We start from the raw sequence: 13,612 nt of genomic DNA, 5'->3' as shown, positions 1-13,612 counted from the left end.
TTTGAATGAAAATGCAGGTTTGTGTTGGGACATGGATGTCGCTTACTGATGAACGGGCAACGTTTTAATTGCTTTTATATCAGGAAAAAAATCACATATTTACATTGAAAAATATTTATCTTGAGTCTCTACAGAGATGGAAATGTTGAACTCGCAGACATGCAGATTACATTGATGGTACAACGGGGCCCTCTAGTGGCCCCCAGAAGGATTACAGCAGAACATAACTGTAGTACGTCGCTCATCACTTAACATGATGCACAACAAACATATTTTTGGTAGAATAAAAAGCAAGATTACATAGGGACCTTACACGTACACTGGAAAAGGTAAATAAAATAGGCTAAAACAGGTTTTACACTGAATGAGTACACTTTGATATATTTGCATTCTGTTGCAAAAATTATATTGGAAATGGTTGACAGCTTTGACATCCTACTCTCATAACAATAATTTCCCACAGGAGTCTGGTTAGATGCCAGCGTTTAGTTGTGTGAAATGGTTACTCTGCGATCTTGGCGTGCAAATACAATCGGTTAGGTAGCTGTGAAGAATCAGTACTGTTATGTTGATAGTTTATTAAATTCTTTCTCCTGATACATTTCGGGAAGGTTAACAAGTTCCACGGAGCAGGTAGTTTTGAATACACAGTACATACGTTACCATGCCATGGGAAATTACTGTAGTCAGAGTGTTTGAGATGTTAATGTGAGATTCAGTCCTGTGTTGTAGGCCGGAGGGAGGATGGGCGATGGGGGGGTTACAGGCTGCTGTAGATCCTCTTGATGGTTTCACCCTCGTCCTTGGCCATGATGCCCTTCTGAATGTAGGCGTCAACCTGCTGGTCCATGAAGTCCTTCAGCTTGGACAGGTCATAATCTGGACACAGAAGCAGGAGTAAAGGATGGGTTGATCATCTGAGATTCAAAGAGGAAGATCACAAAGCCAGGAAAGGCTGGCAGGAAAGATCAGACATTAACGTCTTAAGACCGCACAACCAAACAAGCCATAATCTGGTACGGTGCTTCATTATCAAGGGGGATTAAGGTCGGAGTAAGCAAATTTGTCTGGCGTTGAGAAGACGGCGCACACAACAAGTAGGTCGGAAGTACCCGCGTGGACTGTGTACGTCCAACGATGAAATCATTTGTTGTTTTCCTTTCAAATTCAATGTGCTCAAACCAACTCGCTCAAATACTGAAAGAGACGTAGCTTCTCTTTGACGCACCATTTGCAATCACCTGCTCTGGATAGGTCGTCGCCATTGCACCATAAGGCCGCAGCAGGGTGGGGCTATATTTAGAGAAGAACCCCACCTACCTCTGTATGATGCATCACGGTAACAAACGAGTCTCAGAGAGCAGGCAAACCGCTGCTGCCCCACTTCTATCTGCTCTAACTGATGAGCAGAAGGTAAGAGGACGGACAGCCATGGAGTCACACAACATCCTCTTAAGGACATTCCTAACAGCAGCAGTGTCTCGCGGTGGCTCGAGTCATAGTCGCCTTCCCGATGACAAACTTGACGCGTGCGAGAGGATTAACTGTGAATGTGATTATACGGGTGCCGCTTCTCTCCATCTTGGCTGCAGGGAGCCGAGAGCCGAAGCCAGGCTGTTGACTCCGTGTCCGTCTGCTCCTCTGGCTAATCTGTGTGGTGTGTGGGCGAAAAACACACACACACACACACGATACTGATACTAGTGCGTGCTTCTGCGATAAAGTGTGCACAGTAAATGGCCCGTCGCCCACTCTGTTACTATGACACTGCTATTTGGTTGAAGCGGCTTTTGTTGTCCTCCAGCTGTCCTTTCTGCGTAGAGAGGGAGCGAGAGAATAAGGATGAGGTTCAACGCGGTGAAGCATTTTGGCTGCTGAGTGCCACCACGGAAAAACACGTAGGGGGTCTTGGGGTCCCCAGTTTCACTCCGTTTGTGTGTGTGTGTGTTCTGTGAGAGCTTGTCTGCTATGTGTCCGTCTCCTCTTCCCAGATCACTGAGGGGCAGGCGGGGACGCCGCTGTTGTCCCCGACAACCACGGCACGCAGCAGAATGCTAATGAGGTGTCCTATATAGAGCCCGGCTGGAGATGAGCACTGAACAAAACTTCCCTGCTGCTCTGCTCCGGACTCTGGCTCTATAACCTTTTTTTCCCTTCTTCTTCTGTGTGAGATGCACACAAGAATCTAGGTCAAACTTTGTTAGCATCTCTGGCTTCGGATTGTTTTTCTGGCTCACCAGTGGCTGAGTTACTTATTGATCGACTCAGATTAGGGCAGAGCACTGATTGTAGAAGAACAACTGAGGGAGAAATTAGTTTTTATTTGTCAGAAATGTCCTGAGATAATCAACAGCGTAATAATAAGTATTTCACACTTGATTTACAGAATCGAGAGCCAAACAGCAGACGAATGCACAGTTTTCACAGATCTGCAGGCCGGTAGTTTTCTGGGTCAGATGCCGCGCCTCTGTGCATGCTAACAGTTACAGGACTGGGGGGGAGGCACACGTCCCAACACTATAAATGGACATGGGCATTGATTACAAAGAGGTGGTGGTCTCTTTGGGGGTTGTTCATCATATTGCTAACCTTGAACCACGTTCATAATCTACACCTACATCTCATTTCCACACACAAACATTGAGGAACAGAAAAAAAGGGGAGAAAATGAATAGATGTTTATCTCTGAAAAATGAAGATGCATCGCATGTAATTAGGACGGACTCATCAACAAATATCCATATTCATGGCATCTGGAGTGAGGCGTCATTCCTGGTTTCCCAGTCTCATTTTACTTGCAAATTTTTGGAAAACAAAAGAGACTTCAAATTATCTGTACTTCAATGCGTCGCCTCGGACCTTTTTGTGACACAGAACAGTTTCGGGGGGGGACGAGTGTTTGCCAATCAGGAGGTTTTCTGGGTTTAATGCAGAAACTCAGCAAAGATCGGAGTGTGTGTCTCACCCTCTTTGCCCTCGTCTTTGTTGTGTTTCTTTAACCACTCGATGTTCTTCCTGATGGCCTCCAGGTAAGTCTCTGACTTGCCAGGGTGATCTGGTGGCAGACAGAGAAAAATGACGAACATGAGACGTGAAGATCTGCTCTGTCTGGTAAATAGTAAATAAGTGGCTTCCACTTCTGCAACACATTCACTCAGAAGAGGAGGAAGACAGTTTTGTCCTTGTCTATTTTCATCACGCACTTTAACGTTCACATGTCTCTAGCAATTGGAGCACATAGACAGCCAGGATTTTACTTTCATGTTAAACTAGCAGTATAGTAAGACAAATTGTTCATGACAAAGGTCCAAAAAAGACTCAAAGATTTAGATGCATATATAGCACCATCAGACTAATGCTTCAGATTTTGGTTTTATCATAAAGACTAATTTTTCCATCACATTATGCAAACTCAATCCAGCACAGACACCACAGCGTTCACATTGCGCAGGAATGATGTAATTTGCTGCTGAAACAAATGTCCTGATGCTAATCCTGCTCTAATTTACGTTTTTGATTTTCTTCTTAAGCACGTTGCATGTGTGTGTGTGTGTGTGTGTGTGTGTGTGAGAGTGTGTGTGTGTGTGTGTGGGGATTAGACTGATGAGTATGCGCAGTACGGTGGACAGGGACAGATAATAATGGCAGCTGTGACAAGCTTTCGTGTGAATGTTATTGGACTGGCCTAGTTCAGGGACTTAACTATGATTGGCCTGGACTACACAGTGCAGCGTACTTCCTGTCAGCCCTGCTGGGTCAAAACAAAAGCTCTGCAATGCTCTCGGGCCGTTACTTCATCACTGATTCGGTTCTTCACTCAGTTGATGGAGGAATCTGTTATATTTGAGAATTATGCATTTTCTTGCATGCATAGTTGACACAAAAGAAACGCTAACATCTTAATGCAAAAAGAAAGGAAAGGGTTATGCAATTTACAAAGCTCATGGTTTGTAATGTAATGTAATGTAATGTAATGTAATGACATGTAATGTAATGTAATATGTAACATTTAATGTAAAGTAATGGGTAGTGGACTGACTGGTCTCAGTTGTTGGCTGCTGCTCCTCCTTGGTTGAGTCTTTCAGGTTCTCATACTCCTTCTGCATCTTGGCAGCCTCCGCCTTGGTGTTGTCTTCCTCATCCAAATCTTTTTCTGCAGCAGACAAACCGTACATGGAGAATTAAATTGTGTTGCCCGGTTGCTGCTAGAGGTACTTATTGCAATAGTTTTTGGGACGCTGTTCCTTTGAAAGTCCCTTGAACCTCCCAAAGCCCGCTTGTGAGTATTGTCCCACATCTTGCTTGGAGAATTTGAGATGCTTAAAAGTTTTTAAAAAGTGTTTTTGCTAATTCAATTAATCTATATTATAAACCATATGTAACAAAAACAAAATGTGACTGTTTTTAGCCTCCGTAGCTTCACATTCAGACTGGAGGATCACTAGCGAGGATATTTACCGTTGGGTCCAGTGAAGTCAGGAAGCCCGAGAGCTTTGCCCAGCTTGTTCTTGGTCTGCATGGCTATCATAGCATCCAGGTTCTCTGCAGGTGGATGAAACGGGTCAAACATTTACTCAAGGTTTGATTAGCATCGTGACGTCAGTTCCCTTTACCGGCAATGAATGAAAACCTCCTATTCAACCTCTGAATGCCGTCCATGTGTGACTGAGATTATGATTAACATTAGAAAGGGGTTTGTTCAGTTATTGAAATGAAGGTTCAACAGTACGACGATAGTCATAATAGAACATCTTGTTCTCTTGAAAACCATTTTTCAATCATTTTGTATGCATTGTAGAATAAATATTGGAAAACAAAACAGAGCAATAATGTAGCCACAATTTATTCCAACGAGCACACATATTTTTGGAATCAGTTCATTTGTCGCGAGTGCGCATGGCTTAAGCTTTCCCAACAAGATTAGACAGTACAAAAGACCCTTAATTAGCCTGGGAAAAACCAAAACAGATCGTATGGCTGACAGACACTGAAGTTAAATGTCATCTGATCCTCTCTGGATTAACAAAGCGGTAAACATTGCGCTCAATAACCGAGGAAGCAGATGTTCTGGGGATATACACATCCCAGAGATCAGCTGGAAGTTCTGCTACAACACTTTTCTTTGTTTCCCCGTTTAGCATTTAGACGCACCATTCAAACACAAACAGGCTTTACCGAACAGGTAAAGAAGCAACAACGTTATGTCTCCTATAAAGACCTAGTTTGCACAAAGACAACTGTGTTCCACCATATCATCAGTCATGATCTCTGTATGCCCTAGACTCACGTGGCCCTTACATATAGATTATTGTGTGGTAAAAGTCGATTATTACATTTTTTTATATGCCAGGGCTTACGAAATGGTTAACAATGGGAAGTAAAAGTAATACAAGACCCAAGTTCCTAAAAAGCAGCTCTCCTCTTTCTGGACATTCATAAAAAGAATAGGATATTACGGATGTGGATATTACGACACAAGGACAATAAAGAGACAGGAGAGAACAGGGAGGCTTGATTTTAAGTCCCCCTCTCATCTGCCTCTTTTTTGTTCTCATTATCTAAGCATTCACTGTTTGTGCATTTGAGCCGCCTCCTCCCACCTGTAGCGCAGTGGAAGTCATTTCATTCTTTCCCTCTGCCCACACACACGCCATCCTTCTCCCTCCCCCACTCTCTCCCTATCTCTCCATCTGTCCTGAGGCCTGTTCCGCCCGATTAGCATTGATCAACAGGCCCGTGTGTATTCAGTTGTGTACCTGGGAACGTCACAGCCGGTAAGGGTAGACGTAGGGAGGAGAGCAATTACTCGTTGCTATGGCAATATTCCATCCTATTATATGCCCACAACCTATATGACATAAAACCAGAAAGGTTGCCTAGGAAACCGGTGTTTGATACCGGTGTTCAACATCAGCAGGGGTAATTTGTTCCGCTGTAAAAGACAACATGCTGCTAAGTGTTTTCTGAAAGGGTATCGATTGACCCTCATAACGTCCGGTTTAGTTGTAACAGTCGATCCTATAGTGGCCTACATACACAACGTAGACTACTTCTCATTTGGCTTAAGACGAATGATCAAACCATGAGTTAACAAATGCATTGGCCAAGAGTTTCTGATTAACTATTGAAGTCATTGATCAAAAAATAACTATTCTTTGTCTTTTAGGTTTTTCAAATATGTTTTAAATAACTGTTGATTGAAAAAGAAGCAATTTGGAGACATCTTCAAACTTCCGTTGGCAATTTTCCACAATTTCAATATCAAATGGTTGTGGACACTGAATGAGAAAACTATTGACACATGCCATTGATCTTTCTGCCCTAGATGAGTCGACGTATGCCGAGGTGATTTTAAACCTCTCCTGTGTATAATGTTTTCTTTACGTACGACTGAGAGCGTTATATTGGATCTTTGGTCTCCAGAGGCTCCCTCAGAAAGATGACAGCTGTCCCTTGCTGACCTTACCAATAGCCACTGATGTAAAGCGCAGCCATAAAAACATGCATGGTCGTAAACGGCGCCCCTGACACTAATCCGTCAGCACAGGCTTAACACTCCACGGCACCGGCTGATGAGGAACAACCCACTTGGAGGAAGAGGAAAAAGCACATGCTGTATATAAACACGCAGACTGAGAGTCGGCTAATGCAATGGACGGAACAAGGCTTAGATTTAAGATCTTTCATGTGAGCCTACACATATGGCTGCTCAACATGATTGGAATCAACGTCGCATCACAGTATATGAATGAATGTATAATGTGATACGTCAAATTACTGCAAAATACCAGGAAATCAGATTATTGAAAGTAATTAACTGAGGTCCACTGAAAAGCATTTTATAGACTGAACTTGCAAATGTAAAACTAGTTGGTATAGTTAACATTTGAATAATGAATATCCCTTTAGACAACATCATGTTGTAAAACAATATATAATGTGTTTATAACTACATACTGATAAATCAGCTTTTATGGAACTTTGTCAACGACCTTTCAACCATGTCATGACTACAAAAGGCAAATAAATTTAAATCATTTTCATCTCCAAGATCAAGAATGAACTGTCACACAAATGTTATATGCTCAACCCATTTTTGCGCTGCCCAACGTGGAAATAATATTATTTACCACGCGGGGGTCTCCAAAGATTGTTGCGTTCCGTCACTGAACGGCACCAGACTATGGATGAACAGTGGTGGTGGTGTGTCTCGTCTTACCCAGATAGGACACGCCCTCCTCCGGGGTGATGGTGCCGTACTTCACCATCATCTTCACGAAGTCAATCAGCGTCTTCATGATGGTGATCAATGTCTCCCTCTCCTGAGCGTCTTGATCTGCAACAGCAAACCACAGAACAGTGTTCCGTTGGTGCTAATTGGCTACCGCGGTGTTAATGTTACCACATGGCGTTTGACTGTGGGGGTCATGAGGACGGAATTATAAATAATTAGTCAGTTAGGAAGAGAAACAAGCATGCAGTGGTCCTTTACGAACAATATCGCCATGACAACCCGTGTCTTTGGCTGCTGTGAAAAGATGATTTCTAAACTGTCGAAGCCTTCTCGTCTTTACCTGAGTCGAGGCTCCTGAGCAGACGGTAGAAGTTGGGGAAGTACTGCAGATCCTGGAGCCCGTCTTCGGGGCTCACCTCGTTGCCGTCCTGTGTGTCTTTGTCCCAGGTTTTGGCGGCCGTGTCGCCCCCTTCTTCTTCTGCGTCCCTGTCCACCTCCTCCACCTCGTCCTCGTCTTCATCGTTGTTTTCGTCCTCGTCCTCCTCGTCCTTGATGTAGCTGCGCCTGGGCGGCTTCCAGGTGTCCTGTGGGTGACCGAAGTTTCCTTTGCTATTGTCCTTATCCTGATTGTCGTCACTGGTCATCAATAACACTTGTCACTGGGGTTTTACCTTGTCGGCGTCCGAGCCTCGATCTTCCTCTCCGTTGGTTTCTTGGCCATTACTGTCAACATCCTCAATCTCGTTGTCCCTGGCGTTTTTGGTGATGAGGTCCTGGAGCGCCTCGGCCACCTGGTACTCCAAAGTATCTGCCTGACTGTCTGTGATCTACAGGGGGGGAGAAACAAAAGAGATGGACAGAGAACATTTGTGAAATCATTTCATAAATCTCAGGGAGCGAAACTGGACAAAGCGTGAGCACACATGGCGATTTCCTGTTGAGTAAATGCCACACGACACATTGTGTTAAAACGAACAGCGCAAAAAGCCCGCAGCCTACCAGGCCCAGTTTGAGCAGTTTCAAGACGATCCTGTCGAACACCCCTCTGTCGTCCTCCTCGTAGATCTTGTTGGCGATCTTCTGGACAATGTCTTCCGCTGTCAGCGGAGTGCCGTCGATTTGGCGGAAACTTTCTGGGTCATCTGAGAGACAAGACGACAAACCCGTTGTCATTTGTTACTTTCCGATAAAAGAAAGGTTCTTGAATATCTTTCCTAGCTTTCCCCCAATGGCAGATTTCATGACGACTGCTTTCTCTCTTCTCTAATCTCTTTTGTACCCTATAAATGAACAGGAGCTGCCAGTAATAATGATTCGCCCTCTGCTCTCCCAGTATGTAACTTCTCTATATCTGCACTACTGAAAAAGAAATGTGCAATTGTTACAGCTTGACTCTTACATAACCGTCCCTGCTGCTTCCCGACGTCCACGCACAACAAAAATAAGCAGTGCCGGAATACTCTTTGCTCGTATTGGCAAGTTGAATCATGAGTGTAGGATTTTACCCATTTCTGTCTCACTACAGGAAATAAGAAATTAAATCCTGCCTTCACTTGCCAAATTTAGATGTAGCGTAACCGGACGAGCAGCCTGTTATTGCCGGGCCGTCCGCATGGATCAATGAAGTGTAGCACTCAGCACTTTGTGGCTGAGTCACCTCGCCTCTGAGACTCTCCTTTATACTGATGATTGAATCGAATTACATGCAAACACAGTGAAATGTGTGCTGATCCCATGAAATCTACAGGCCCCAGATCTATGAACGTATTGGAATATGATTGGATTTCGAGTGAACTCCCAAATGAGTTCAAAGGGAATGGTTGGTGTCTGCGTGTATACAAGAGTCCACCGTGAGGAGAAGAAGCTGGTACAGTAGCACGGCCTAAGCTTTCACCCCTGCAGTGCCTGACGGGGGGGGGGGGTCACATCTCTCTCTTACATGGACCTTTTCCGTCTTTCAAGCGTACAGGTGTGCGTACCCTGGTACTTGCCGTCGTCCATCCCGTTCTTGGTGGAGTCGTAGTCCTCAGCCAGACGGCGGCTCTTGGTTGAGTCCGATTCGTCTGGAACGTACTGGTCCTCCTTCTCGGGTGGCCCCTCAGAGGTCCCCTTTGATTTCTGGCCGTCCGCCAGCGACTTCAGCACAGTCAAGTCATGGAGGTCCTGCTCTGACTCTGTGTCCTTGGAGGCCGCAAGACGCTTGCTCTCTGAAATACAGTAGGGACGGAATGATCAGACTGTAGACATACAAGAGGTAAAGATGAACTCCTCTCACATAAGTGTTAGGCGCTGCAACATGAACCGGGTGTTAATTGATTAGTCAGTAAGGTTTCTTCTTACCCGCTGACTGTACTGCAGCCTTCACACTGTCCGCCTCAGCAATCTGGGGAAATGACGGAACATTACACAAATGATCTCTACTCAGGATATAAGCTCTGATAAATAATGTTTGCCGGGCTAATACATTGGTTGTTTGACAAGTGACCATAAAGCCCATTTGGCCGGATATTGGATGATAAAAATAGCTGTGAGACAGAAAGAGATCTTACCTGGTCTTGTAGTGGCCTTTCTTCTGTCAACTCTCTGTTGTACACAGTTTTATCTGCAACAAAAATGTAATAATGTAACACTTTTAAGCAGTCTTTGATTTCTTGGGTCAGTAATTGGAATTTCTCACACATAAATATGCTTCTAAACAAGACTCTACTATTGAGTTATTAGCTCATTATGCATACGATTAACAAAACCATTTTTTTCTTGTTGTCATTAATATACATTTGTGTCTTTTAGATTTATGTGATCGTTTATTTGGTCCAGACTCGCCATGTACCGCAGGGGCAGATCTTAATCGGATTATCAAACAAAAGATTAAACCGCGGCGAAAATAGACAAGCGGCCATAACATGCGAGCAGGCGTCATTGAACGCACCGCCGGTCACTGCTGAGCTGCAGCTGAACTTTACAGGCTCTGCTGTTTGCTATATTGCGTTAGTCAACGTGTTCATATGAACCTATAAAGCGCAACTATATTTGTATTTTCCTCTTGGATGAGAATATGTTGCTGTTGCATTACTCTTTTTTCACAGTTAAGTGAATATATGTACAACAAGACACTGATCGACATGTTTCACCGTGTTCGGATGGATCAAACGATTTTGATTTATTTGGTTGGCTCATCAATAAACAGAGTAACGTATCGTTAGTTGCGACAGTTTTACAGTAAAACTCTGTATAAAACCTCCATGTAGGAGTAATGGTAACAAAATACAAATAATACCGACAAGATAGTATCTCTTTAAAACCCGCGTACAGCACAATGTGTAAAAGGTGAACTTGACTAATTTGTTTTTTTCTGCAGATATTCCTGTATTTGTAAGACTTTCCAATGAAAGGCTCCGTACATAAGTTTAAGAAAACCACGTAGTTTTTTCTATTTTAATTTCAATTGTCCTCAAGAGTAGGGATCGTATTGCACCTCGTGGCATTTTTAAAAATCTTCGTTTGTAATCCATGACTTCCACGTGAACATTTCTTAATAGCGTATCTACACATCAACAACACATCAGCCTAATGCAACAATGCTTTACATTACGAGCGGACTAAAATGTCTCTCGCGCGGTCAGAAGCGATGGCCAACTCACCATCCGAGGAGGCTGTAGGTGTGGGGAAGGCAGATATCTCGCTCACTACGTTCAGGGATAGAAGCTGGAGAAGGACAAAAAGGCCGACGTATTTAGACGCCATCCTGAAATAAGCTGTCTCCGTGTCCCGGAGGAAGATGTACCCTGGCCGTCGGGTGCTGAATGTGTGGACAGCTCCGCTCCGCTTCGCCCGGTCGCTGGTGCTGAAACTGCCGCTGACGCTGCGCCCTGGACTCGTGTGTCGCCAGCCCTGCTTCCCCTGCGCTGAAGGACGGAGCCCGTAAGCCAATCAGAATGGGCTTTGTCCACAGCTGTAACGCGATTGGTTGTAGCCAGAATACAGGGCGGAAGCAAAGGTTGAAGTCCCGCCTTCGCCCTGTGGACTCTTGAGCTGGTTTGCAGGTAGATTCTATGCTAGTAGTATACCTGCTGAAGTGTACACCTCACCCAACACGACCCTAGAAGGCGCTGTTTCTACAGTGACGGTAACCCAAATGTGTACTCCTGCACATAATACAAGAAAGCTCACACCAACTCTCTCCTGCAACAAAACAAAACGTATGAAACATTTAAATACTTAGGACTTTATAATAATGTAAAGCAGTGGTTCTCAACTGGTCTGGCTCCGGGACACACCATCACCCCTTAATGACAAGCCGCGACCCAAATCGAGGAACATTCTCAACTTCTCAAATGTATTTAATGAAAATATGGTTCATTTTGAACCTGAGATAGTATGGAGACAGAATACGTATGCCAACACAAAAACAAGTTTAATGAAAAAACAAAACAGCCAGCTGGTAGCGATGCTTGAGAGGGAACTATTCCCCTTTACACTAAATTAGCTAAAAACCCAAAGTGTATCTTAAGGACAGAAGGTATTACAACATACATAACATTTAAGAATCTTCAGCCATTTCAAACAAACTCAACAGCTTTCATGCGCAAACAAAAAAGTCGAAAAAAGACACAAATGACCTAACTTTAACAGATCTATGACAAACACTATGGCTTGAGGAGCAGCTTTTGCACAAATTCAAAATAAATTAAATAAAATGCAATTCAAAAGGATTCAGATATACAAAATGAACGTGTGATGTGATTACCTCATCAGGAGGTAAATCCTGAAAAACATTGTGCTTTACAGAAAATTAAGCAGCACTCACTTCAACCTGAGGTGAAAACTGGCAAACTTGGAGGAATTTCTAATGGGAGAACTGGGGATGTTTTTTTTATCTTGGCAAGAGGTCATGCTCAATGTCCAGTCTATTCCTGTGTTTAGTCTTCAGCTGATCCAGAGCTGAGAAGCCCCACTCACAGAGACAGGTAGTGCTGAAGGGTTGCAGGACTTTTACTGCTCGAGTGGCGAGGGAAGGATACTCGCTGATCATGCTGCTGCACCAGAACTGGGAGAGGCTTACCTTCGCGTACGGTCACATGACAGCTCCATCAGCTGACTCTCCGTTGCTTGGCAATGTGACACTTTCTGTCGATTCCAAACAGGTCACGTATCCAGTCGTCATCCCTCTGTTTCTCGGGAAAGTAGTCATTAAACCGCTCCAGAAGATTATTCAGATGATTGTTTTCTCCATTACATTCTTGTCTGCTGTGCCAGAATGGTTTGACCCAATCTGGCACACGCTTATTAAAAAAGTCCCTTCAAAATAAAATCACAGGATGATTCTTTTTTTTAATTATTTCTAATTTTTATTTTCCCAGGCAAAGGCCCGCGACCCATTAAAAACGGACCCACTAGTGGGTCGCGACCCACCAGTTGAGAATCACTGATGTAAAGAGTGTAATAAATACGATGACAATGAATTTGACTGAGAAATGTAAGTGCATGTACAACACAGTTGAATAATTGGTTTATTAATGCAGTTTTGAATGTACGTGAAGTTTGGATGAATTATTGTTGAAGATATATTCCCTCAATAAGACCGAACTTTGAGAAAGGCTAAAAGGAGTGTTTGTTGTGTAAATTGAAGGATGATTTGGATAGGTCTCATGCTAATCTCAGGTATACTGTCACCGTGTGGTTTTATTTCCTGTCTTATTTTGTAGTTTTCTGCTTCTTGTCTCCCCGGGTAACTTCACTTCCTGCCTTGTCCTGTCATCGTCTGTGATTGTCTGATCGTTTCCACCTGTGTCCAATCACCTGCACCTCCCTAGTGTATTTAAGCCGTGTGTCTCTTGTGTCACTTGTCGCGTCATTGTCAATCGTCCTGGATGTCTCTCGTTCCTGCCTGCCTTTTTGCCCGTTGGCGTTTTGCCTTTTGCGTTTTGCTGAACGTAGTGAGCGAGATATCTGCCTTCCCCACACTTACAGCCTCCTCGAAGTCTGCGTTTGAGTCTTGCCTTCCCATTTAGTGCATTTGACCCAAAGACCAGACTCAATGATACAGTTACATTTGTCACTATAAGATATTAAATGGGTACAAAGCATACAATCTAAAGGGTCGGAAAAAATATATAAGTGAAAGCATCATATCTATGAACAGAAGTACAGATGACATCCATGCCCAATAATCTACAGTACAATATAATTAAAAATATAAAACAATTCTACATTGTATGAGAAGGTTATACAAATGTATGTTTGTAATGTAATCACATTAGGCTTTGATAATTTTATTAAGAACAGTATTAATGACCAAATCAGTATAATTTGGTCATCAAGACTTTCCGGACAACACGTCTGCGCCTCTCATTAAAAACAGGATAAATACCCTACAAA

General features: G+C 43.6%; 1 protein-coding gene across 2 annotated transcripts; it reads right to left on the bottom strand.

The window, feature by feature from the left end:
- Positions 1-49: 49 nt before the first annotated feature.
- Positions 50-11,134, bottom strand: scg3 (secretogranin III). Of its 2 annotated transcripts, none has more exons than XM_040203744.2 (12): positions 10,876-11,134; positions 9,784-9,836; positions 9,575-9,617; positions 9,214-9,441; positions 8,234-8,376; positions 7,906-8,061; positions 7,575-7,818; positions 7,220-7,336; positions 4,459-4,542; positions 4,040-4,153; positions 2,966-3,055; positions 50-879 (listed from the first exon to the last, which is right to left on the bottom strand). In XM_040203744.2, exons 1-12 carry the CDS (start codon positions 10,976-10,978, stop codon positions 761-763), a joined length of 1,494 nt encoding a protein of 497 aa, XP_040059678.2. In that variant the 5' UTR covers positions 10,979-11,134; the 3' UTR covers positions 50-760. The 2 variants fall into 2 exon arrangements, with proteins under 2 accessions (XP_040059678.2, XP_040059687.2); XM_040203753.2 differs by having other exon boundaries at positions 9,226-9,441; positions 10,876-11,133.
- Positions 11,135-13,612: the final 2,478 nt, after the last annotated feature.

Source organism: Gasterosteus aculeatus, chromosome 12, assembly GCF_964276395.1.
Source record: "Gasterosteus aculeatus chromosome 12, fGasAcu3.hap1.1, whole genome shotgun sequence".
NCBI lineage: Eukaryota > Metazoa > Chordata > Actinopteri > Perciformes > Gasterosteidae > Gasterosteus > Gasterosteus aculeatus.
The sequence above is the reverse complement of the archived record's forward strand: the minus strand, read 5'-3'. Positions and strand labels throughout refer to the sequence as shown.

Bases quoted from the DNA above. Each gene is read 5' to 3' on its own strand.
- scg3 (XM_040203744.2), bottom strand. From the start codon at position 10,978: ATGGCGTCTAAATACGTCGGCCTTTTTGTCCTTCTCCAGCTTCTATCC. The intron at 8,377-9,213 runs GTACGCACACCT...CTTGTCTCTCAG, and splicing joins GGACGACGGCAAGTACCAGG to ATGACCCAGAAAGTTTCCGC. The intron at 8,062-8,233 runs GTAGGCTGCGGG...CCCCCCCTGTAG, and splicing joins AACTGCTCAAACTGGGCCTG to ATCACAGACAGTCAGGCAGA.